The following is a 26416-nucleotide window of genomic DNA, read 5'->3' as shown; positions in this document are numbered from 1 at the left end:
ACTTCATTAACCTTGTGGATCTCTTCTAACAACTCAGCATACTCTGTGATTCTGTGACCTGACACTGTGTGATTTAATGAAGCATGCTTGGCATATAAGCCATTCAGCTGGGATCTTTTTATAGGTATGTGCAGTGTCTGGCACAGTCCAAATAGCAAACGCTGGCATATGACAGGGAGTTGAAGAAGCTCTCTTGAAATCAACGTTTATCCTTCAGAGTCTCCTGTTCCCCAAAGCAGCATAAACTTTTGGGCTGTTGTGATGTCAAGAATTAGTAGATGAAGTAAAATTAATGGAGGATATGAGGTTTAGCTAGTGATGCTAAACATTATGACAGTCAGTCTTTCAGATAAGTCCTCTGAATGTCCTAGGAGTAGGAGTAGGAGTCCCAGATTGTGGGTGTGTCTTCTGTTCGCTTTGTCCCACATCCCCATCTCCTCTCTCACAACCCACCTCCCTGGAGAAGTGCCCAGTGATACCTCAGGGGGTTTGGGAGCACTTGTCACTTGCCTAGTGCTCCAACTGAATCCACTTGTCATGGAGCATTATCAAGGCTCAAAAAAGGCCATGGTCCATCCAGGTTGACAAGGAACTGAAACAGAAACAGAAATGAGCACTGCTCTGAGACATCACGGTTTGCCTGTTATGTGGCAACCTACTTGTAAGAGTAGCACAATCAGGTGTTACACTGAAGTATGTATATGCTTTTTTTGCCTCTGCTATGATTCTTTTCTCCCTTTAAGACAATCCTGGAACGAATGTCACAAATCTGCACATTGTGCAAGAAGAACCTGCACATGCCCTACACAGAAGCTTAAAGCATTAAATTGCTCATTTAAAAATAATTAACCTATGATAAATACTCCAGAGCAAACTTCTGTTAAGATTGTTGTTTGAACATGTGATAGGACACACATGGTTAGTCACAGTAAGTTGAAAAAATTTGCTTACAAAAAATGAGAAGGGAGTTTTACAACCTTTTATAGCCTTTTGAGAAGAGAATAAACACTTTCATATATACTTAGCATTGGAAAGCCTCCAATCCAACAGATAATGCACTTGGGGGGATGCTGAAGATTAAGCCATGAGGCTTAATCTACATTCAGATCTCTGCTTTTTGTGTTTCAGTGCAAGATTATCATAGCAGGATCTCTCTATAGCTGAAATTCAGAAATATTGTTGCCCCAGCAGGATCCTTATTTTCTGAAAAATACATGGCCTGCCCCTTGCAAGGTTTTCATAAGAGAACTGCAGCACTAATTCATGGGTTTTGTTAAGTATCTTAATCATTTGGGAATGAAACAGTAAAATCTAACCTATCTTTCTGATCATGGTTCAAAAGCAGATCATCATGCTCTGCAAATCCCCACTTTGTTCCTGGACCATGAATATCTGCTGACAAATAGATGTCTTCATCTTTCTCCTTCCATAAATAATTCCTAAAAGAAAAGGGAGAAGACTAGAGAAGTGCCAAGCACTTTACACTCCCAGTAGTTATTATTTACAATAGAGCTAAGTAGTAGATAAAGGTGTTTTATTGAGGATAACAGATACTTCGAATGCCATCATCCAGTACATTTGTAGTATATGTTACTGGGTACACTCTAAAAAATAAATTCCCTTTCTACCTTTATGAAGATTATAGAGAAATTGCATGTCATTGAAGTGGTTTTGCAGCCAACATGAGGTTTCTCAAGCAGTAGTTTTTGAAAGGAAGGGAAACCGTGGTGATGCACGTCATTAAAAACACAAGGTGCCATGGAAGTAACCTGGAAAGAGAAAGCTTGACTTTAAACAAAAAATCAAGTGAAGACAGTTTTTCCATCTCTTGTTAGGATAAGTAACTCACAATTCTGAACAACAACATGCACTTTAACTTTTTCTGCCAAGCTCTTGTCTACTGCTACTGCATCCTGGTCTCCACAAAAATTCTCTGAGTGCATGACTTGCTGAGATGAGCCAGTTAACCAAATACACCTCCAACAATGCCACAGGTCAGTTATTTACCAGTTCTTTGGAGAGCTTCCTGTCTTGATCTAGGCAGTTAAGACCAGTTGTAGTGAAAATGTCAATACAATTTTAGTAAAATAAAAAAGAAAATTTTAGAAAAACAAAAAAGAAAAAATATGCATGCCCACATGCATATATAGATAAAAAATCTATAAAAATACATGTTTTCACAGATATATTTAAAAACACATTCCTGTTGCTAAATCTGTGAGGATGTTTTTCTTTGAACAAAGCTTTTACAGTAACCTTGAACATATCTTGGGAAAAAATATATATTTTCAGACTTCTGTCCATGCATATCTGAGCTATTTGCTCCCCAGATTCTAACTTCTGCACTAGCCACAACAGTCCTTTATCTGGAATAGTATTGTTAGAGGCATATGAGTCATTGGCCGTTAATGTACTTGGAAACACAGTGTGAATACCAGGCACTCTGTAGCCCATCAGCAAAATGTTCTGTGCTCTGCTATTTGTTCACAATTTTGACTATTACTTTTGTAGCCAAATTGTAGCTGATTTTGTTATTTGTGATTTTTTTAACTTCATCTATAATCTTCAACAATGTGCTGCCACGTATTTAACCCCCTGGCTGCTCTAGCAAATATCTGAAAAATCAAAACAATTTGCTTGAAAACTTCTCAGATTAAAAACCAGAATGACTAATTCTGTTTCCCAAAGAGTAATTTCTAGCACCCTAATGTGATTGCATCAGTGGTCAGTGAGGTGAAAGATGTAAGCTGTTACTGGAAAGTGTAAATAATGTAGTGCCTGAAAATTATGATGAAATACCAAGTCCACATCATCTCTTCTGTGGTTGGTGACTGCAATCCCTTCAGCTTCTTGCTCTGAGCAGGAGATAGGCATAGTAATGATGCATATAAAACAGGCCACAGAAGGGACCTAGTCTTTGAGGAAAATTTGTAAGCCTGGGCCTAAAACCAAAACAAACCCCCATTCCTTCCTGAACACACAGTTTCTTTGTTCCAGCATGTGCACATACATATGGATCTACCAGATTTGAAGTACTGGGACTAATAGGGAAGGTCTGTACCATCTTTAAAGACTTTTGTAACACTTTAACCCTGCAGACCTTGGTTTAAGAGTTTTGGAGGGTTAGGGCAGTAGATTTTGTTTGTTTTATAAACACCACTTTTGAGTCATAGTAGAAAAGAGCATCTTCTTCTGCTTGTTTTTTTTTATTTATCAATTTAGAGCTCAAAGTAAATGCTGTCTACTTCACATGTGCTGTTCTGCAATTAATACTTCGTCATCCTTTTTCTTGGTGGATGCAATTTCATATAATTTTTGTTTTGACTGCAGGATCATAGTATATACTACTTTTCTAAAATAGTTGTGTTCAGCAATTGCACTACAGTAAAATAGCTGCATCCAGTTTCAAACTGTTCCCTCCAAGGCACTGAAACCTCATGTGAGTGGGATATTTACTGATACTCTGTTTGTAGCATAATGTACGGCTGAAGCGAAAACCAGGATGAGTAAGGCTGAGGTGGCTGTAGAAACAAGAGTCCCTTCTCCTAGCAACATGCCATCACCTTCCTCAGCCTGGCCAGTGCAGTCATTTAGTGGCTGTGGTTGAGGAGACCTTGTTAGTTCCATTTGTAGCTTTCATTTAAGGGCTTTCCCCTTGAGAGCAAGGCTGTGGTAGAGAAGAGTTATAAGTGAGCCCACAGGAGAGTTGTGTTGGACATGCTTCAAGCTACAGTCTCTGTGGCCATTAGTTTTTAATTAACCTTGGGTTATGAGGAATTGCTGAAAAGACTCCTCAAATATTCAGAGCTTGGGTTTCTTCCCATTTATCCACCCGTTCCCAAAACAAAATATTTTCCTGGAGGCGTGCACCCCTCTTTTATTATTGAACATGGCATTAAAAGAACCAAGGTTATCAAAATACTAACCCCTAGGAGATAAGAGAGCCAAACCCTTGCTAACAGCAACCCCATGTGTGATAAATTGAAAGGAATGCATGGTAATTTTTTTTTCTTCAGTTAGAACATCTTTTTGCCCAGGTCACTGAGAAGGTAGTGAAACCATGTCAGTTTTTATTAAGAAAAAACTACTGTTTTAATTTTAGAGTTGGAAAGTTGTATTACTTTGTACAGTCCAACAATGAGGTTGCAGTCAAAGACAGGAATGAAAACCTCCTGCTGCCGTTACTGGAGGCTTTTCTTTAGGCATAATGGTCAACCATCAGATTCCATGGCATGTATTTTTAAGTATCAGGCTTTGCTATGGTTCTGGTAGAGTTCTCTGTAAAAGGTATGAATCTAGAAAATTTTCACATACATTCTTCTGAGATAGACAAACTGCCTAACAAGTGGCTTGTGTGTGTGCTCTTCGGATGAGAATCTACAGAATGAAGGCTCATTCTTACTCTAGTTTCAATTCCCCGCAAAAGTTTTGCAAGTAGGGTCTTCTTCTCAATCCCATACTGTGCCACGCTGTATGTTCCGCTTACAGTCCAGGGATGCTTATATTTCAGCAGCTCTTCTTGTATGCATCACGGGAGCATAATCTCAGGCTCTCTACCATAAATCTTCCAGTGTTTTGAATGCCTGTGAAGTTGATAACCAGAATCTCTCCTATGGCCATTTTGAGACTTTGTCAGAGGTTTGTAAGGTTTTTTGAAACCTTTCTGTAGAAGGGGCTGCACACTCAGAAAGTAGTTTGAAGGATGTAGGGGTTTTCCTGCAAACCTTTTTATCTACTGGGACAAAGAAATTTAAAAGGGCATGTGAAAGTTCATTTTAATGATTCAATTGCCTGAGTTTTACTGCATTTCATTTTAAGTGACAGGCCAGGGGCCTGGAGCCAGGAAGCAGCTGAATCCATGGAAGCAATGTTTTACTCAGTCAAGAAGCCCTTCCTCTGCTAACACCCCAAAATGAGCTCAAATATTGTTCTACTGCTTCTCCAAATTGAGGCTCCTAGCAACTGCAACGCCGTAGGGCTGTCAGTGTTAGTGTTTCCCCTAAATTGTCCCTCATGCTGCTGCTTGGCACAGCACCACCACTGCCAGTACAAGAGAAGCACAAAACCAGAGAAGCCCTCTGCCCACTTCCACTGGCATTTTAACATGCAACCTTGCTCTGAGCTTTTTGTGATTGTTTTGATGTAACAAGATTATATTTTTGACAGCTTAATATAATGTGATCTACTTATTAAATAGAACGTGCACTGACAAGGAAGGGTAACCTCTTTCTTCCCATTTCAGAAAGGGAATTGGCAAATACTATACTTGCACAATAGGCAGTGTGGTGGGTTGGCTCTGCACAGGTGATGTTCTTCACAGGAGCAGATTTTAACAAATGTTGTTGGGGGAATTATGTCGTGCAAAGCATGTGTTGTCAGGAGATGTAAATGTACATCTCTTAGGAAGGATTAAAATCCAAACTGGGCTGTGAACTACATGGTCACATATATTTCTGACCATGCAAATCACTGAGTTATCTCTAGGACAAGATACTTAACATCTGCTTTTTAAGTCCTTGAATGTTTATTAGGTCCAGTCTGTCCATAAATATGGGGATGTTCTCCTATGTCTATTTAAAAATACATGAGTCATAATTTTCATAAAGTATGGGATATTTCAAATTTATCAGGTTTTGGGTGTCCCACACAAGACAGCTGGCAGGCTTAATTTTCACAAAGTGTGTTCAAAAAATTGAATCTTTTATGGGTAAATTAAAGTTATCCCCTTAAACTAGTTACTTTGCCAGTCTTCTGGACATGAGGGTATATAATATGTGGCAAAACTAAGTCAATTTTTTCTCACTAGTATTTTTTTTTTTGAGCCAGTGATTATGTCAGTAACAAAGCCCCTGTAGATTAATGCCAGCTTCATTTAGTGAAGTAAAATTACTGAGCAAAGTCCCTACCCTTCTTATATATACCCCACACATTTCTTCTTCTGAAAGATAGACAGCCTTTCCCTGTAGCACCTTGTCTCAGTAAGCTTTCTCCTCTGCTGTGGGTAAGGCTGATGAAGACATGTCAGTGACCTTGCCTAATGTGTTTATTTCAACAGATAAATTTTGGTACTGTCGACTTTCACCTAATCATAAGGTCTTGCACTATGGAGACTTGGAAGAAAGTCCACAGGGAGAAGTACCTCATGATTCTTTGCAAGATAAATGTAAGTCATGCACAAAGATTGTAACACTTCTGCTTCCTTTATGCTAGTTCTTCTTTATAACTTGTAGTAAGTTTCTCTTCAAGTTCTCAAGTAATTTTGGGGTTCTTCAGAACCATCATACTCTAGTGATTTTTCCTTTGTACTTCAACATGAGTTGTAGGGGTTTAACCTGTAATCCAGGGAAGCTTTTTTTTGATAGTGGAAATAATTACTATAGTTCTGTCACTGGGAGGTGACTTCAAGAAATCCAGCATTGAATAAGGAATAATATCTTTTTGTTCTTTTCTGAAAATCCTTGGCATTATCAAATTAGAAACACTTACACAGGTATTTCAGCTAGTAGTTTTATGTTTTTCATGGAATGGCAGAAAGACTAATTTTTCAGAAGTTAGAATTTTTTCCAGCCTGAAAACTGGGGAATGATGTGAAATTTCCTCCCCTAACCTGTCTCCAGGCAGCACCTTTTAAAATGTCCAAGTGCTCCCAGATGTCTGAGAGGGAAAGAAGAAAAGCCTGTGTGATGTTGGTGCGCTGACAGTTTGCAGTCACTTTCTCTTGTTTTCCTTGCCTTACAGATTGCCTCAAGGATGTTCCACATTCTTACTGCAGTCTAGGCAGAATGTAGCACAGGGCCTCACATTGCTGCATTGGCACAGAAAGATACAGTTTTTGTGGACAATAATTAGAGAAATAGCCATAGAATGTTACAGTAGTGCCAGAGTGACAGAAGAGTGAAAGTCACACTTGAATGCAGGCACAGCTACAAGACCAGCAGTTCCCAGATTTGTTTGCTTGAAGCATACTTCCACATACAAATCCCTGACCTTGACTGTGAGTGTCATTTGGCACTTGCATTTTCTGTAGGCTCTTGAGCTTACTCAGGAATGTCAGGATCCCATGGGGGCAGAAGGCTTCTGCTTTGGAAACCATTGGGCCAGACCCACATGGTTCCCTCAGCATGGCTGCTGGCAGAGTAGATACCAATGCAGTTCCAGAAAGAGGTGGTTATTTCATCATCTTAGGTTTTCAGACTACAAATGATACAAGATTTACCATAGTGCTACCCACATTAGATGGAGTTTCATGAAACAAAGTTGAGAATATTGAAAGTCACAAGATTATAAAGTGGCACTATTGTTTGAAACATACCAGACCAAACTGGCTTGGGCATTTTACAAAATACTTTTAATAAATATTCTGGTTTTCTCTGGACAGATTATTGATTTTTGAATTCTTAAAATTTGAATATGATGATCAGCTTCTCAGCATTTGGAGCCAGGTCCACAGATAAAAGAGAGTAGGTGGGTAGGAAAATAGAACCAAAAGAAGCAGCGTCAAGCATTTAGTGTACTCCTTGCCAAGCCTGAATAATTAATCTCTATCCTCAAAAATAGATGTGTGGGTTTTTAGCCTTTTCCCTTCTGTGAATGTCACCCCTCTCTTCAGGCTGGCAGAATTAACAAGCCATGCAGACTGCACCTGGGAAAGAAAACAGCTGCCCTCTTTCTCAAGAGTTTATCTATTGCAAGCACGTCATATCTGTGCTCACATACTCCAGCATCTTGTAGGCAACTTCTGCTACCTGCTAAAGTCTTTGATTCTATTTTTCTAAAGCAAGGCATAAGCCAAGTTTCAGATAAATAGACTAGAATGTCACATCAGTCTGTGATCTCCCGCAGCAACTGTATTCCAGATCATAAAGATCAAGTGTGTAAAACCTGGAGAAAAGCCTTCTTGGTTGAGAGGTCTGACATCAGAAAACCTCGTCTTATACAAATAGAGAAATTGTTTTTCTGGGCCTCTTCAAAAAAATGGCAGACTCTTTTTTCTTAAGACCTTTCTACCATAGTTGCAGTTTCTCTCTCTCCTCTCAAAAGCAGTATCTCTTCTCCAAAACAGGACTGTCAGAGGCATAAAAAACCAGCAGGCCCATAGCATAAAATTCTGGCACTAAAAGCAGAAGTCGAGTAGTGAAAAGTCAAATTATATCCTTTCAGTTCAGCAAAACAAATACTTTAAGAATGTCTTTTACATTCCATATCATCTGTTTGGCTGTAGTGCCAAGGTAATCGGTCATAAAATATACAGTGCTGCTATGCCCAGTAGAAGAGTAAATCCATTTCTCCTCTTCACTACTTCCATTAGAGTTTGTGAAGAACTGGGCAGTAACAGGTTTTCATATCCTGTTCTATATATAAGATACTTTTCTGCTGCCATAAAGATAATGGATTATTTATAGATCATAGAAACTGTCACTCAGGGACCATATTGTATTGTAGAGCATATAGATTCTCCACAATGTAATTACCTTTTGAAAATTCACTTCCACTTGAAACTCAGAGAAATTTATTTTTATTGCTTTAGTGACCTCACTCTGTGACTGAGTGGCAGCAGATTACAGTATTTTTTCTTACCTTTCTTTTCACCCCCATCATTTCTGATCACATTTAAAGCAATTGGAATGGCTTATTAAATGCCTTAGTATTCCTTCCTCCTGCTAGTACCAGAAAGCAACTAAACTGCTGATGGGAGTGAAATAGAAAACTATTTTAAAAAAATTCATCCAGGCTTTTAAAAGAAGCACTGATTGAGGGGTCCAACTTGTCCAGCATCCTCTCTCCAGCAGAGACTTAACCTGGATGACAAGGAAAGAGCAACATCAGAGCAGGCACATTACATTAACAAGGAAGAAAACTATATTGTTTTGAGATCCATGAGTATACATACTGTCCAGACAAAGGTAAACATTTCTATGAAACACTCATAACCAAAGTCATCTAAATCAGCAAGAAAAAGCATTTTCAGACTTTTATCCAGAATTCCTGAAATTTTGTCAAGACTCACTGGTTCCTGTGTTAGTTGTTTTCTTCCAGGGTTTTGTTTTGGTTGTTTGTTTTTTTTTTTTTCCAAAAGGCTGGAAATGGCAAATTTAGCACATTAGTCTTGCCTCTGTTTAGACTCTGTAGTTTTTACATACCTTGCTTCTAACTAATTTTCTGGGGTTTGATTTTCTTTCTTTTTAATGCAGTGCCAGTGGCAGATATAAAAGCTGTTGTGACTGGGAAAGACTGCCCACACATGAAGGAAAAAGGAGCTCTTAAGCAAAACAAGGTATGGTTCTCAAATTTTTATGAACACTTACTGTGCAGAATACAAAGCTTGTCAACTTGATCTTCCCTGAAGTAACACACGTATTTTTTTATTCCAGCCTGCTGCATTTCCATGTATGTACACCCTTTGTTTCCACCTCAAACCATTTGAGTTCAATTATTGGGACAGCTTAGCCTTCTTTGCTTATATTTCATGGGGGATGTGCATCGTGATATGCCCAGGCACAACTGGAATAGTCTTTAGTAGTGATGTTTTCTATCTCTAAAGCAAACAGCAATGGCTTTTGGTACCTACTCCTTTATTGTCTCTGATAAATAACTAGTTTGTTACATCTGTGTTCTCTGATGAACTCACATTCAGTGAACACATGCCAAAATGCAATTAATGTCCAGCTGATGATACCTGCAGGTCCAGTCAGGTAGAAAAATAACTGCCAACAAAAAGCTGTAAGGTAAATCCTGGGCAATTAAGGAGTTGTGTAAGGACATGCTCAGCAGTTTATTTGAGAAAAAAATGTGTAGGAGACAATATTCAGCTTAAATTAGCTTTCAGAGTTTCAGAGCAAGAACTATAAGCTGACAGTAGTACTAAAATAGTGCAGTTCCAGAATCTTGCAGAGTTTTTGTTAGTAAGAATTGTCACCACATCAAGAAGAAAAGGAGTAACTAGCAACGTCTGGCATCATTACTGGTGAATACCATATTCTTTGAGGTATGGTAATAAATTTTCTATCGGGTTGTCTCTCTAACCTTACAAGAAGCAATGAGACTCAAATAGTATTCAGTCTGAGATAGAACAAAACCCTGAGAGGTCTGGGAGCCATATCACAGGTTTTGAATCAGAATTTCTAATTACCTGAAACTGAGAAATTTTGGGTCAGACCCGAAGGAGATTTTGATGGACAAAATAGTGTAGTTAAGAGTTCATGCTTCAACATTTGAGATAAAATTGGAAAAAGCAGTTCTGATGGGAGCCATATGAATTGAGAAGGCACTGTCAAAGCTACATCACACAACTGGTTGCATCTTCACAGCTGCAACTTCTCTTTCAGCCGAGTATTTTTTGTTGGTTTTTTTTCTTACAGAGAAGTTGCTCTCCTTTCAACATTGGGTTTACATGATAGGAAAGGAAAAAGTCATATCAAGTGAGGAAAAAAAAATCCCAGCAGTATTTTGCCTTGTTGATTTTCTGAATCAAGGCACAAACACACACACATGAGTACAATAGATCACGTACAGTTCCTACCTCATGTTGCAGCTGAACCATCAGTGCATTTGGTTGGGACATTTATATGACGCATATAAAATTTTTAGCTCTTCCATGTCTTAGCATTTATATGTCCGCACAAAAGGTAAAGATGGAAAGCAGTGGGTGGCAGTGATGCAAATGTGTCATCGTTATGGAGCAGTAATGTCTAGATACTATTTAATGCTAAATAGGAAAGCTGCAGATCAGTTTGTCTTCAGTTCTCAGCATTACCCCATTTTCTTAGGTAAAATTGATTTGGACTGGTATAAAATTTCTGGCTGAGAATGTGAAGGTCAAGAATTCATAGGTAGCGTGACTGCATACTTGGCTGGAGCATTCTATTTGTGACCCACACAATGGCAATTTTGATGGTTTTACTGTTTCTGATGTGGTGCAGGGGGTTTGATGGGATTTGGGGTTTTTGTTTTGGTGAATTTTTTTTTTTAATTCCTCAATTCCTTGTTTCTTTCCTTGAGAAGCATAGAATTTTTGAATTATTCTGTCATCCCAATCAAACTGTCAGGCACAATATTGCAACTGTTTAACTGACATAGGAATAACATGTTGTTTGCAGCATATCAAGTTATACATGGGTTACGCAATTAAAATTTATAAAAAGGCCGACACAGAATGCAATGCAGCTGAATTTGGTGTGTGAAACCTTTCACTTTCTGAAATCTTACAATCAATGATATATTTTTAAGAGGCCTTTTCATTCTGTGCTTTCTTTTTTTACTTATATAACATCCACTTCAATTTTATTCATTGGCAGAAAAGAAAATTGAATGGCAGAATGCAATGCTATGAGTATAGCTGGAATTCGCAAAATGTCCATACTAAAGACTTCAGCATCTCTTCATTTGCCAGCACATGGTCATTGGTCTTTCAGCAGGACAATTTAGAAAAAAATAAGAGTTAAATTGCATTGGAATTTGCATGCATATAAATCTGGAATGATGTGATGGGACCAGATCTGAATCCACTGTTGTTTGTCTTGCATGTGTTTTTAAATTAGGTTTAATTTTTAAATTCTTATTTCTGACTCCTAAGTCAGAAAGATTTTCAAGGAAATTTTCAAGGAAATTAAATATGTCATATTTTGCAGAATTCAAAATAAAGCATGATAGAAGAATTGGGAAAAAATATAGCCAGATATTTTGAAGCGTCCTTCATCGGCTAATACGGCAGATTTCTGGCTTTGTGCCTTCTTAGTCAGCTGAAATGCTCCTCTCGCCTCTCCTCTCCTCTCCTCTCCTCTCCTCTCCTCTCCTCTCCTCTCCTCTCCTCTCCTCTCCTCTCCTCTCCTCTCCTCTCCTCTCCTCTCCTCTCCTCTCCTCTCCTCTCCTCTCCTCTCCTCTCCTCTCCTCTCCTCTCCTCTCCTCTCCTCTCCTCTCCTCTCCTCTCCTCTCCTCTCCTCTCCTCTCCTCTCCTCTCCTCTCCTCTCCGATATTGGTTGAACAAGTTCCTGCTGCTGCCTGCTAGGTAGTTCTTTGGGGCAGATCTTCTGACTTTGGCAAGCAAACTTAATACAAGGCCTCAGCCTTCAGTAAAGACATCAGTGTTTCGGGGGTATTGAAGACAGAGCAAGCAGAAAGTAGTGAGGTCATTTCAGCTGCATGGGATCACTTTGCCATTGGCACCCAAAATGCCTGTTCATGTCTTCTGACCTTTGTTAGGAGCCATTGGAGATGGGGGGAGAGCACTCTTCCCTTCATACCACCCAGAACAGCTTCCCCCATAGAGCTGAATCCAAGGAGTGGGAAGTACTGGCCTGCCATTGCAGTCTCTTGTTCTCTGTTTTCAGTGCAGCTCAGAAGTAAGGCACATTGTAGGTTCCAGTGCTGTTACCTTGATAAGCATCTGAGGAAGGAAGGGCAGAGGTCTGACATGTGGAAGGAGCTAGGAGTGCCAAGGCAGTGAGTTCAGCAGTTTGAGGCGCAGGAGGAAAGCAAAAAAAAAAGAAGGAAGGAAAAGGTTGGAGAGAATGTGAGATAAAAAAAGACCAGAGGGACAGAGAAACAAGTAGAAAAGGCTTGAGTGAAAAATTACTGTGAGAAAGGTTGAGAAGTAGAACAGAAAAGATAAGAGAAAACTACAGACAGCTGATAAAGACTGGCCAGTTGTTCTTTAAAAATTGCCAGCTTCTCCTTGTCATTGATGGGACTGTAACAAAGCCAGGTGGGGGTCCCTGACAAGTCAGCAAACTCAACCACTGAAACCAGTGTTAGTGTGGAGGGCCAGTTGGCAACTCCAGCTCCTTTGGCTTGCTTCCATTTTCCTTGACAGTTTGCTGTGCATAAGGCAACAGAGATGCTGGCACCTGGAAGTTGTATTTCCCAAACCTTCAGAGTCCAGGGCAGTCAGCAAAGAAGCTGAGCTGTAGCCAGGGCTACCAAAAACAACAGTTTTCCTCAGAAAGAGAAGCTTGGTGTCCTTAATGTAGTCCTTTCTCATTCTCTGCCTGACTGGAAATGACCAAATCCTTGATGTCCTGACACATTCCTCTTCCAAGCAGAGGTTTCTTTTCCTCCTTTTTCTCTTTCTGAGGTGAAGAAGAAGTTACATTTATTGGAGTTTCTCAAAGGACATATTACAGGGGTCAGGCCTCTAGGATTGTTGACCTTCACGAAATTCAGGAACATCACAGTATAACAGTACAAGCCCTTTTTTTCAGAACTACAACCTCAGTGGCATTACTTGGCATATTCTGTCAGTAATTTGTAACACTGTGTGAGGAGATAATGCTAAATTCATGTGGGCAGACTAGATTTGTTTCTGTAATGAGGGACGTCACTCTTAATAAGGTGTGCCTGAGAGACATGCCTACAACACAAAAGGGCCATGTGAGCCCTGAGCCATTGGTTTGCTGAGTACACCAGGACTGTTTGTCCTTGCAACCTCCACAGAGATTTAACACAATGAGTATTTAACACAGCTTTGTCTCCTGTAGCCTTGGCAATACATTAAGTCAAACCCAGTAACTAAACTCAATGAAAACAAGGACATTTCCCATGAGAAGCCTGATCTCTTATTATCCAAGATTATCCCTAAGAATTGCAAGTTTTATGGTTCAGACTCTGCTATTAATCATACAACTTCAAAACCAAAAAAGCCCTTAGAGAAATCAAAATATCTATGTCTGTTTCAGACTGGGAGCTCTGGGGTAGAAATCTAGAACAACATTTATGCTGCCATCTCCGCAGTCAATTCTTCCATTTTAAAATTTAGTGTTACAAATTTAGGAAGCCATTCTCCTTTCACTGCTGGCAGTGCAGGGACTGTTAGCTGAGAGTCAAACAAAAGCTGTCAGTATGACAGGGCTGAGGAAGCGAAGAGGCCAATAGAACAGGACATGTGATACAGATCATAGTTACAAGTCAGCACTCTGCTCCGTTGCTGGATCATTTTTCCACAGTTAATATATCCATACCATCAAGCTTACAGATTGTGAGATCCTTGTAATGGCACTTGTAGTGATGCAGGCAGAAACCATAATGTAGCCACAGATAAGACATCTTTACATACTTACTGCTGGCCACTGAAAGATCATTATTTATTCAGATTGCCTTGGTTTCCCCAGGAAATTCAAGTCCAGGTGACATTTAGGGAAGGTTAGCACTTTATGAATTCTCCTACGTAGCTTGTACAATTCCAGCTTCAGTGCTTAGGGGAAAAAAAGATGACTGCTTTTTCCTTTCCCAAAATTCCTTTGGGTGTTTAGGTAACTGGTATCATTTGGTTTGACTGAGGCTGGCGATTCTGGTTCAGATGGAAACAAAATTACAGAAATCTCCTGAGAGTGGAAAATGTAATATATTTCTACCAGTGTAAAGAACATACCAGGATATTAATTGTCCTGACAAAATTTTTTAACACAAGGAGTCAAACCTTGCAGAACTTTGTGAGTTTAATCTATACAAAGTGAAAAAAACTTTGAGTTTTCATGAAGTGTTTCATATAAGTGTACTGTTATTCATTGTGCTTATTTTAGTCTGCACCGTTGCCTAGGTCAAATTTAAACTCAAGTTCTAAAGTAAGTAATGACCCAGTGGGCCACAGCAAGCACTGAGGCAGGTGAGTTTGGTTTGAATACATGGTGGTATTCTTGCTGTGACAGTCTCTTGGAGTGATCTGATACTGCTGCAGTTTTGGCCAGACAGGAGACTACCATAAACTATTTTTCAACTTGTTTTGGGGAATAATGGATAGGAAAGAAAGATATACCTGAATGTACAAATGCCTCTCTCATGCAGCATTAATATGTGTCTCTGTATTGTTCCAGGAGGTGCTAGAGCTTGCTTTCTCTATACTGTATGACTCAAGTGGCCAGTTGAATTTCATTGCTCCAGACAAGCATGAGGTAAGTCATGTTCAGAGTACAGAAACTTATTTGAAGTTATCTTAGTTGCTTTAAGGCATCAGATGGCTTTGTAAGAACATAACAATGAGTGTGGTGGTTTTGCATTAATTGGCACTCTAAGTGTGCCTTCTAAAGAGGGCATCCACAAAAGTTTTCTCCCTGAGAACTTCCTGTGTGACTTGATGGGACAAACTGGAGGTTGGTTTGGTTGTTGACTGCCTGGGAAACCAATTGGACAATTTGGTCCACCTCTGTGAATTCACATTTTGAAGCTAGCAGACCCCAGGAATGGCCCTTTTTTCTTCAGGAGTGCAGGTAGCAGGGCCCAGGCCTGGCTCCACTGTATGGCCTGTGGGCCTGGCAGGGGCAGGGATGGGCCCCACTGTCTGGGAAGTGGGCATGTCCCAGCAGGGAGGAAGGGTGGTCATCGGCAGTGGGTGCCAACTGAGCCCAGGAAGGCTGACTGAGGTCCCAGCCATTCCCCCACCACCACCTTTCCTGAGCAGCTGCTGCTGTTTCTGGCTCAGGACAGGCCCTCCCAGCACCCTCTGAGTCTCCTGAGATGCTGGCACAGCTCCAGCATGGCCTGGCCACAGCCCCTCCATTCTTCCTGCAAGATCCTAACTCTTTCAATGCTCAGAAAAAGACTTGCAGACCTTCAATCCTCCCTTGAGTGAGAGGAAAAAAGAACAGAGAGAAGACACCAAAGCCAGTGACACAAGAGTCAGGTTCCAGATGGAAGGAGAATGAGAAGATGCCATGAATTTAGGCTGAAAATCCTTTTGCAAGCTATGGGGATGGACTAGAATATACTAAAGATTCCGATAAACCATGGAGAAAGGGCAGGAAGTGTTCAACCTGTAGATCATGAGCAAAAGCATCTGTGTTGAAGATCCTTTGCCCTGAGGGAAGAATATCTCTATTCCTAAAGGTGAAGCATGAAGAGAGAGAAACAGATGAAGAAAACTTTTGCTTTTGAACAGCTCCGTCTTAAAAATGATACCCCAAGAGTTTGACATTGCCCATAAGCACACCTCTGGGAAGGTGTCCTGATTTGAAAGGACAGGTGTCTGCCAGTAAGGGCAGAAGTTTTCCTTTTTGGAATAGAGACTTTGGTTCCACTCCCCTACCCCAAGTATTACGATTGTTTGAATCAAGGACTCTGAGGCAGAGATAAGGGGGGTGGGAATAACAGCTCTTTTACTAATATATCTAACTATACAAACAGAAAACAATAACAGTTAAAATTGCTAACAGAACGGAATAGATAACTCGGTGTCAGTCCCTTTAGATGCAAGCACGCTGTCTCTGTGCTTAGTCCAGAGCCCGGATTTGCTAGAGGGCAGACGGGAACGAAGGCAGGAGGGAGGGGGGAGGGGCAGCAGCGGCCACGCCGGTCTCGGGCGGGAACGGGCTCACCCTCACCGAGGGCGGCGGCTCCTCGCTCACCGTGTGTGTCCGGGGGATCAGCTGTGTCCGCAGAGGCAGGAGGCTGGAACGGGGCAGATGCAGGGCAGGTGATCGCAGAGGGTCTGGCTCTGCTGTGCTCGGCCGCGTGGCTGAACGATCCCAGGCGTCCTCCTCCGAGCTCGCCGGAAACGCGAGTGCCCTCCCGGAAGCCTCAGAGGCCCCTCCGGGGGCCGTCCCCACCCACACCTTTGTCTGGACCCATCAGGGACCCTGGGTGTAACCCGGCCAGCTCCATTGGCATGATAATGGGAAAAATTCTTTCAATTGACACAGTAACAGAAAAACACTCAACCCCGAACAGAAGGCTGTGAAGATGAGAGGAGTTTCACGATTGCAGATTCCTGGGCGGCTATCTGTGAAAAGTTATGCCACGAGAGAACTGTTTTTTCCCCTCTTGTGGAGAAGTCCCTATAGCCTGACAAGGGGAGACTTCTCTCTCTAGAGTTAACTGAAAAGGACTATTCTTAAGCTGGTAACTGACTGAATTGTTTCTGTATGTTGTTGAGGAGAAGAAGAGGGTGTGAGAGAGGGAAGGAGGGGTGGTCTGAAGGTTTTATTTTGATTTTTATAATTCCTTTTTGTTGTCAATAAAAGTTTTCTTTACACCCTTTAAGTTTTAGGTTTGCCTTGCTTTTGGTCCTAATCATATCTCACAGCAGAAAATGAGTATATTGAAATTGGCAACTCTGAACGACTACACTAAATTGCTGTTTCCACCTGGTTCCAAACTGAAACCAGGACAATGGGCATCTTGGTCCACGGTATAGGTCCATCTAAATCAGTGTCATATCTCAAAACAAACTGACATTCAAGGGATTAGTATAGGAACAAGACCTTCTGCAATTTTTTTGCATATCTGAGCCACAGAAGAAATGTTTTGTATTTCTATATCACAGAGCACATGAAACTCTCAATTACAGGCCAGTATTTCTAAGCCTTCCTGAAATACGAGCCATAAAAAAGAGAAGTAAGAGAGCATGGGCAAATCTTGAAGTTCTACAGACCTCAATCACCATTTCCTGATTTCTTGTGGTCTGCTGTACTTTAGACACTAGAGAATTTTGCTGTAAACTGTCAACACTGAGAATTTATACAGCCAGGCTTTTGGAGAATCACTGCCAGCCTCAGTTCATTTTGACATAATCAGGAGTGATTGGGTCTCAATTTCAGCCAAAGACTTGTGCTCTCCAGAATGATATATCCTCTTTTTCTTCCTTTCACATTGCTTAAGACCATTCATGACAGGTGATCATAGAAGGCCATCTCTATTCCATCTCCGCAGGAGTGTTTTGCAGCTTTCACTTGTATACAGACAATGTAAATACCAATAGCAAGGATGAATGATAACCTCTTCCCTGCTCCCTTCTCTTAGTAAAAGCCACAAAGAAATAGAAGACATCATTGCCTTCTGGAATGTGATGTGATTAATTTATCTTAATTGTGTTGAAAAATTGGATGTGTTTCTCTCAAAAAAATTTCAAAAAAAGGTTTAGCAGAATGCACTACATTAAAAAAAATCCTTCTTGTTTCTAAAGCAAGAAGAGTTGTGTTCCACTTGTGTTGCACACTTATTTTTACACATTTGGTCTCAGTTTAGGACACTGTGCTAGGATGATGAACTACAGAACATTGATTTAAAATGGAGTGTTAAAAAATTGCATGAAATTGCTTTACAAGTGAAGTGTATTTGTTATGCCACTTCAACATTTGTTGTCCTGTACTAAAACCTTCAACTAAATGTTAATTTTAGGAGAGGAAATACCATTATGCCCATTTGGGTCTTTCTGTGGATTAATATTTAAGTGTAATTTTCAAGAGAAGTATTGGCTGGCCAGTTTTCATGTAAGATGAAGGACCAATAGTATCCCAGGCACAATGTGCCACTAGAGCTGTAGTTCTAAGCAAGACATGGTTGGTTGTCTTCATCCTCTGAGCTGAACATAGGTTCAATGATTTCTGATGTAAATTCTCCAGAAACTGAATTCCAGACTGTTTCAGCTCATAAGCACAAATGGTCATGAAAACCAACAATTTTTTCAGCCACTGTATCTCAAATATATCCCACAACTAGAAGTGAATTTTAATGGTTCAAATGTTTAAAAGCTGCTACTGCATCCCACTCACAGACAGTAACAGTGAGATGCACTAACGCAATTGCTCACGATTGTGTTAACACACCTTTTGTCTTCATTTTCCTTTCTGGTATCAAGCAGCTTCTTTGAAACAAATTAATATGTAAAAAAATTGGCCAGAGGCAACAGTCACTTCTGCCACTTGACAGTTCCCAAATGGAAGTTTTTAAAAGGACATCTCACTTCCTCTGTATTTTTTCCATGGCCTGCAGAAGAGTGAGTTGTGATTAAAGTAGAAATTATAAGTATTCAGAGGAAACACCCACAACAAAAGGCAAGTAGCATGTGACTCTTTGTCCCGGGTTTAGAGTTGGCTAAATCACCGTGCACCCACTAGAATTATTTACTCATTTCCTGCTGTGAGATAGGATTAGGAGGAAGGGAAAACAGGCTCAAAGTTTAAAGGGTACAAGGAAAAACTTTATTATTAGAAACTATAAGAAAAAAAAGAATAAAACTCAGAATAAAACTTTTAGAACACTTCTTCCCCCACACCTTCTTTTCTTTCACACTGACAACAGACAGAAAACCAACCAGTCAGTTCACCATCTCTAAAAATAGTCTTTCACCAATTTACCTGGGAGAAGAGACTTCTTTTCAGTCTATGGAGATTTTTTCAACAAGAAAACACTTTTCTTGTGGCCTCGATGTCACAGTCAATCAGCCTCCCAAAAATCTGATCACTGTGTAAAAATTCCTTCCTCGACTAACAGTCTTCCCACAAGCATTACTGAGGACCATATCAACTTATAAGGCACACTTTAAGGATTATAACAGTTTGAACAAAAGCCCTCTTCATCTTTGAAAACAGAGGTCTTTCTTCTTCTCTTCCCTGTGGGGCAGCAGGGGTCTTCTCTTTATTCAAACGTATGGGATCATAGCCATTTCAATACCTCACTTTAGTACAAATGCCTCTGCTCATATGTACAGTTAGAATTTCATCCAGCCCATAATGCATTTCTATGAGTTACAGGGAAACAAAAGTCTCTTTTCCACAGCTTAAAAAAGAGAAATTTCAGTCCAAGAGTGAGGCATCTCCATCAGTCCCTTCCATCTGGGACCATGACTTCTTCCTTTTGTCTGGCCTCAGTGTTTTCATGCTGTTTCTGTGTGTATCTTCGTCTTGGTCCTTTTCTTTCACTCAGGAGAGAGAACAAAGTGTCTTCGTCTCATGCTGGGCAGTGAAAGAGTTAATATCTTGCTGGGCAGTGGCTGGAGCAGTTGGGGTGGAGTATTTCAAATTGCATTGGGGGCTAGGCCAAGATAGCAGGGGCTCAACCTTGCTGGGAAGGGGCCTGGCTGTCCCTCCCCCAGGCCTTGCGGGCGCGCCGGCAGGGCGGGCCAGGCCGCCCAGAGCTGCTGTCCTGGAGGGGCCCGGCAGACCGGCAGCAGGGCAGGTTTTAGTATCGGCCAGGTGTTCAGCCTTGCCACGGGCCCCTGGCTGCGCCAAGGCGGGGCTAGGATCTTAACGCCAAGCGGGACTCCGCCTGCCTATTGGGGGCCCCGGCTGTCTCTCGCCCAGGCCGTGTAGACATCCTGGCAGGCTGGGCCTGCCCGGAGCTGCTTCCAGGGAGCTGCTTCCAGGGTGTTAGCAACGGCAGCATTTCTGCCACGCTGGGGGCAAGGGGGAAGCAGCCAGGATCTCAGTGGCCAAAGGGCCTCCCCTCCGCAGCCCCAGGCCTGGCCCCAGCCAGACTAGTTACCTTCTGAGAGGCCGGAAATGAAAGAGAGATTCCCAGGGATTTTTCATCTTTACATATGTGATTCACAAAGGCGCATAAACCTTCTCATTGGTGTAACAATGTGTCAATATTAAAAATCAGACACTGATTCATCCTTAATAGGTTCAAAGAAGGCTGCCCAGGTCCTGACAGGGAACTGTTTCCAGAAATTTATACAAACCACCACACTCTTCATCAAAATAGTTGAGGTGCCTGTTGATAGAAGTGCTAGTTTAGCAGCATTGTCTTTTTGGGAGATTTGGTGGTGACATCTCAAGATTCTGAAAGTTTTGTGTGAAGTACCAGGAATGATGTTGGTACATGACAATTTCAGACTAGACTTGCAGGGCTTTTTTTATGTACTTTTGCGGCCCTAGGAATTGTAAAGTGGGGCTGAAATGTGATAGTTGAGTGTCCTAAAAAGAAAAATTGAATGAGGCTCATAGGATAATTCTGGCTGCAAGGAACCCTGGAGGTGTCCTGAGCCCAACCTCCTGCTCAAAGCTGATCAGCAATGAGCTCAGATCAGGTTGCTCAGGGCTGCATCAAGATGGATGAAGCCTGTGCTACCTTAATAGTTCTTGTCTCCCAAGGTAATTCTTTGATAAAATCACATTACTGAACCAGTATCATTGAAATTTGGACCTCATTCTAGCACACTTAAATTTGTGAATTACCTTAGTCATCTGTTGGAGCTTACTGCTAGCCAGAGGATTCAGTACTGAGGTCACTCCATTGTATTTGTTTTTCATTTAAATACTAATAAGTGGTTTCACCTACACAGCAAAATAGGTGGATTAATCTTATCCTTGATTTTTGACAGAGAAACTGATGAGGGAAGCCATAATATAGTTTCATTGGATTTTTATGAAAATGAATCTCTTAAATTAATTTTTCAGTGGCTCTTAGTCTCTTTTGCATATTGAAAAGAAAAAAGCTCCTGAATTAATGTCTCTGTTTTTCCAGCATCTCATTAGGATGTCTCTGTGTTCAACATGTGCAGGAGTTTAATTAGGTGCATTTGCCAATATGGAGATTAGAGAGGAAGCCTCTTTTCCAGGCCATTGCAGTCATCAGAGTTGTGGCCAGAATTTGGTTTCTGTGGGCCCTGAGTGAGTTATATCTGGAAGAGAACTGCAGTTCTGCTTTCTGTTTCTCTGGGATTCCTCCCCAGAGGAAGAGCTGGCCACACTCACTGCGCAGGTGATGGACCATTTATATCACGGGCTGCATCTGTTGAAAGATTCTCTGCTCTCCTGTAACCTGAGAAAAGCCTTTTGCTTTTCTGTTCCTTTCTTCACAATGAATTCAGGGAAAACTCTCCCAAAGAAAGATTTCAAGTAAATCATAAAAGATTATAGTCTGTTCAAATATGCTTATTTTTCTAGAATAGCTTAATTTTTTTCCTGATATTCTTCATTCACTCCAAAAAAATGGCATGCTTTAGAAGTCTTCAGTAGCACACTTTGACAGCCTATAATAGGCAGGCTAAATTGTTTATCTAGTACGTTTCAGCAGGACAACCTGAACTCTAAAGTCTCTTTTATATAGCTGATCTCATTTTCAAGCTGCAGCTTGGCTTGCCCACACCCTGGGTGAAAAAGCTCCCTCTGCTACTGTTTTGTTACTGACTTAAGTGGGTTGGATTTACTTTGGATGCTGAAGTGAGCTAAGCCATCCTATTTTTGAAACATGCCCTCTCTCTGGGTGAAGAGTGGGGGCTTCTTGCTCTTCCTTAAAAATAATCCTCATTTCTGCTGTGGGATAAAGTCAACCATGGGTATCTTTAAACGCACCAGCATCATGTAGCAAATGGTCAGCTAAATTTAAAAAAACTTTTTTTTGGCATGAAATCCAGCAGAAATATTTGTAAGATATAAAAATGCAGTTACAGTTGATTTAACTTTTCTCCTGCAAACTAGGACACAAGTTCACGATTGAAATCTTTATTTTTAAATGACGGCATTTGAGTACTTCTGCTTATAGTTGAATAAATGGCATACAGTAATAAATGAAAGTGACTTATTCAAGAGAAGTTGACTCTAGATTACCAATCTCCCTCAAATTTGTTGCTGATTTTAAATGGTTATTCAGCCCACGTTTATCACAAGCTGTCAGCTGTTGGGAAAGATGGCATCTCCTGTTAGGAAAAAGCTAACAGTAAGGAAAAGGTTTTAAGAGGCCAGTTCAGCATTTACAGCATTTAGTATTACATCCAAGCATCTTGGCATTTAATTTTCATGAAGGACATAGCATTAAATAACTGTAGTTTTCACAATATTATTATTCTAAAATAATAATGCTATGTTATTTTGGTGTAAAATAGTGGTAAGTAGGCATAAATATGTGAGACTATCAACTAACAATTTCATGTATAGGAAAGCAAATAATGATAAAAGCAGATAGTGCAGAATTTTTTACACTAAGAGTCAAGAAGGATTTGGGGGTGGGATTTAGTTCACCTAAATTAACTCTCTTGGAATTAAAAGTTTACTTAGTGTAAGATAATCAGGCTCTTTTAATAGGTGCTGGAGAAGGAGAATTAGAGGAGTGAAGAAGATTTCTCCAGAGGTTCATTGTCCTAAGTTAGTTTCCTTCTCCAGTATTTGCAGAAGAGCATTCAACAAGACGTTTGGAGGAGGTGCTGAATTGTCTAACAACTGAACACTGTAATTTCTTCTCATTTTATGGAATTTTTTTCTATTTTCTGAGCAGCTCAGTGAAAGCCTTTCCTCATGATATCAGCTGATAAAATGCATTAACTTAATTTTAGGTCTCTTTTAAGTCCCCATAGGAGCAGTAAATGTAGAGGACCAGACCAGACAAGGAGTTTGTGTGTGTAAAGTCTATTAATGATGGTTTTTATCCTTTTCCTTCAGTATTGTGTATGGACTGATGGTTTGAACGCCCTCCTTGGGAAGGATATGTTGAGTGACCTAACGCGGAACGACCTAGACACGCTGCTCAGCATGGAGATAAAGCTACGCCTCCTTGACTTGGAAAATATACAAATCCCAGATGCTCCCCCACCTATCCCAAAGGAGCCCAGCAACTATGACTTTGTTTATGACTGTAACTGAGTCAGTCACTGAAACTTGCTCTGAAACTGGAAATACATTATAACTGGAGAGATATTGAAAATAAAAAAAATAAAAAAAAAGAAGAGCGTGAGGAAGAAAAGAAACCCACTTTAGCACCTTGGATTTTTGCTTTGGGGAAGGATGTAGAAACATTTGCATTCCTCCCATGTTCCCTGCATTCTGTTCTTCCCCATTCCCATCTTCCCCATTTCTCATCCAAATTCACATTGCTTTAATTAACTTGTAATTGTGGGGCATTGGCCTTGCTTAAGGCAAAGACTGCCATTAAGAAGCACCCTCCTGAGGATTTTTTTTATGCTTTTAATACTGGAAAGACATTCTTAACTAAAGGACGTTGTTACCAAACTGCATGCCTGTGAAAACCTCTTGGCAGGGCAGAGGCTTTAACTGGAAGGAGGAGGGAGGTAGGGAGGAAAAGCAGCTACTGTAAGCAGACTTACAAGAGTCTTCTCACCACTGAATCCAATGTGATGATGAAATTCGTTAACTGCTTCCCAGTGCTTGCACCATCTGTCTCTGTCATTATTCTCTCCACCGTCATCTCAACTACTGCCTCCAGCCTTCACCCAACTGATTGGCTCCCAGAGCAGAAAGTCTGTAGTTTTTTGCTGTACCATACGCTGCAATGCTGCAACAGCTTTTAACTACTTTTCCTCCCAGCTCTTACAATAGCCCCACACTAGCAGATCACTCACACAAACCGTGTATGAAGCCACTAGTGTATCCCATTCCTGTAGCGTTCCCTAAACCTCAGTTGCCTCTGAAATTGGCTTTTTGCTATTTGAAGTGATTTTTATTTCCTTGGCCCAAAGTTTAACAGTAATTTTCAAAAATTAATTACAACTACCAAACATCCCGGTTTACATCATTGTCATTGCTACAGTGTTAGAAATTTGCAAGGGATTTTTTTTGTACGGGTTCTAATATTTTTATTTTATTTTGCCAAACAAATATATTTAATTAAAACTAAATTCATTGTGAGTACTTTTGGGGAACAATATTTTTACTTAATTTCCATTTGGAACATTTGCCCTGAAGGGAAAAAAACACTATTCCCTTCAACTTCACTGTTGAATAAAAATCTGAGTTGTGATGATTCTTGGGACTTGGTTTTTCTTCTGAAGTTGTCTTTTATTCCTTATGGTTCTTAGCAATTCTGAACTATTTAGTGAAAAGAGGAGTGGGAATGTCTTTCTTATCTGCATCTGATTTAACTTACTTGTCTGTTAGTGGTGACAAGGATGAAATGCATCCAGAGATCTCCATCGCCATAGTTACATGAGCCTTCCTGTGAGAAGGGCCTTTGTAAAATCCAAAATCCCAGAATACTGATGTGCTCATGGTCATTTCAAGGCTGTTGCCTTTCCTTTGTTTGCTGAAGTAACTGTTTTCCTGTATTTCCATTTTCTCCATTGAGAGCATTTATGGCTGCAGCAGATTGGTATTAGGAAGGTTTGAGGTTTGCAGGATGGATTACCTTCATCCTCGTTTTTCTAGGATTTCGTTCAACTGCAAAATTCTGAGTCTAGTGGAACCTGTCAGCTCTTTCCCTCCCACTGCACAGGCTGAATACAGATGTTTATCAGTGTAAATTTCTGTCCTGCTCAGACCCAGCTGATAAAGACAGTGAAGGGGTTTTATCAGAAATCATGCTAGTGAGAAACCCAGAAGGTAGTTCCAGTTCTGACAGTCATAGAAATTCTCAACTGAGGTGACTTTTGCTCCATCCAGATGGCTCTGGGGAAAACGCCCTGACTGGCCTCACACCAGTTGAGGAGAGAAATGATGTCCTGTAGGTGCAGCAAAAAGGAAGATAATGGGAACATTATATGAATGCAAGCATCAAAGTCTCAACGAAGGTGCCTTCCTGAAGCTGTGCTTGCAGTATTTTATGAATGCCTTAATGTAACAGAAGATATAAGTTGGTTTTGGTGGTAATGGATGAAAAGTAAGTAGACAGACTGGGTTAAACTCTGGAGGGGGAAGTTATGATGAAGTGTGGCCTGAGAAAAAGGTTCAGTGTTAATGAGAACAGAGATCTACAACATGAGTTGAGTGAATTTGAGATGGTTTATTCTTCAGAGCTTTGTCAGACTATAGCAACGGTAGCTATGGTCAGGAAATAGTGGAGGCAAAGACACTGCCTGTCATAGGGGATTTTTGAGGGGTCCTGGGAGTGAGGGATGGAGGTAGTAACATGTTTCTTTACAAGATGCTGATGCTGCCTCTTACCTTCATGCAGATAAAGCTTGGAGCAGAACAGAGAGCTTGAGTTGTTTTAATTGCCCTGATTCAGCTGGATTTGCTTTTTGCTTCCAGATTTCAGGCTTGGTGCTTCAGATGGGTATTGCTTTCCTGGCAGAAGGAACACCTAAGAAACTCCTGAGCTGTAAGAGCCAATCACACTGCCAGCTCAATGGTACTTCAATGCTGTGGTCTTAGCAGGCAGACATCTGCTTGACAATCAGAGAGGTGCAAACAAAACCTCTCCTCCAGGGAACAACTTGAGCAGGAGATAAAGGTTTGACTTGCCTCCACCACTAAGGTGAGTGCCCCTAATTCCACCCAAGAACCATGGGGAGTTGGTGGGAGGATAGCTGGCAACCCAGCCCTCTGTTTTTACCTCGTGCCCATCCACATGACACTGAGGCACATCAACACCACTCAGTCAGTGTGGGGCTCTTGAGCATGAATGCCTGGGAGCTCTCTCCTTTCACAGGAGGTGACACAGCCCATTACCCTCTGTCCTGCCCTGGGGCCCCACAGGGTGGATGCAGTCTGACTAGGAGGATCCAGGTCCAGGGCCAGATGAATAATACAGCACTGCTCTGTGGCTCTATCTCACTGCTTCCTGCAGCCCTACTTTGCAGGATCCCCAGCTTCCCACATGGCCTGGCTCTTTGGAAGACATCCTGACTGGATGTTTGTATGTGTTATGCACAGTGTGGGATGGTCACATGAGCAGGAATGCTAAATTTGTATCCGCCACCCTGTCATAAGAAAAGAGGCTCAAGAGATGCGTTGGCGTAATAGCCCTTCCAGCTATTTTAGCAGCACTCCTACAGCAACCTGAAAGGCTGTGGTGCAGAGAAGAATCCTGCCTTCAGTTT

The 26416-nt window shown here is 41.0% G+C and overlaps 1 protein-coding gene across 10 annotated transcripts in view; it reads left to right on the top strand.

The window, feature by feature from the left end:
• The window catches only part of ELMO1 (engulfment and cell motility 1), a 335189-nt gene extending 310787 nt beyond the window's left edge, over positions 1 to 24402 (top strand). For all 10 annotated transcript variants that reach the window (XM_079302630.1, XM_079302632.1, XM_079302629.1 and 7 more), the window contains 4 exons: positions 6056 to 6163; positions 9192 to 9274; positions 14805 to 14882; positions 23085 to 24402. In XM_079302630.1, coding sequence (XP_079158756.1) covers positions 6056 to 6163; positions 9192 to 9274; positions 14805 to 14882; positions 23085 to 23285 — 470 coding nt within the window. In that variant the 3' untranslated portion in view covers positions 23286 to 24402. The remainder of the gene's footprint in view (positions 1 to 6055; positions 6164 to 9191; positions 9275 to 14804; positions 14883 to 23084) is intronic.
• Positions 24403 to 26416: the final 2014 nt, after the last annotated feature.

This window comes from Erithacus rubecula (assembly GCF_903797595.1).
Source record: "Erithacus rubecula genome assembly, chromosome: 3".
Lineage (NCBI taxonomy): Eukaryota > Metazoa > Chordata > Aves > Passeriformes > Muscicapidae > Erithacus > Erithacus rubecula.
The sequence above is the reverse complement of the archived record's forward strand: the minus strand, read 5'-3'. Positions and strand labels throughout refer to the sequence as shown.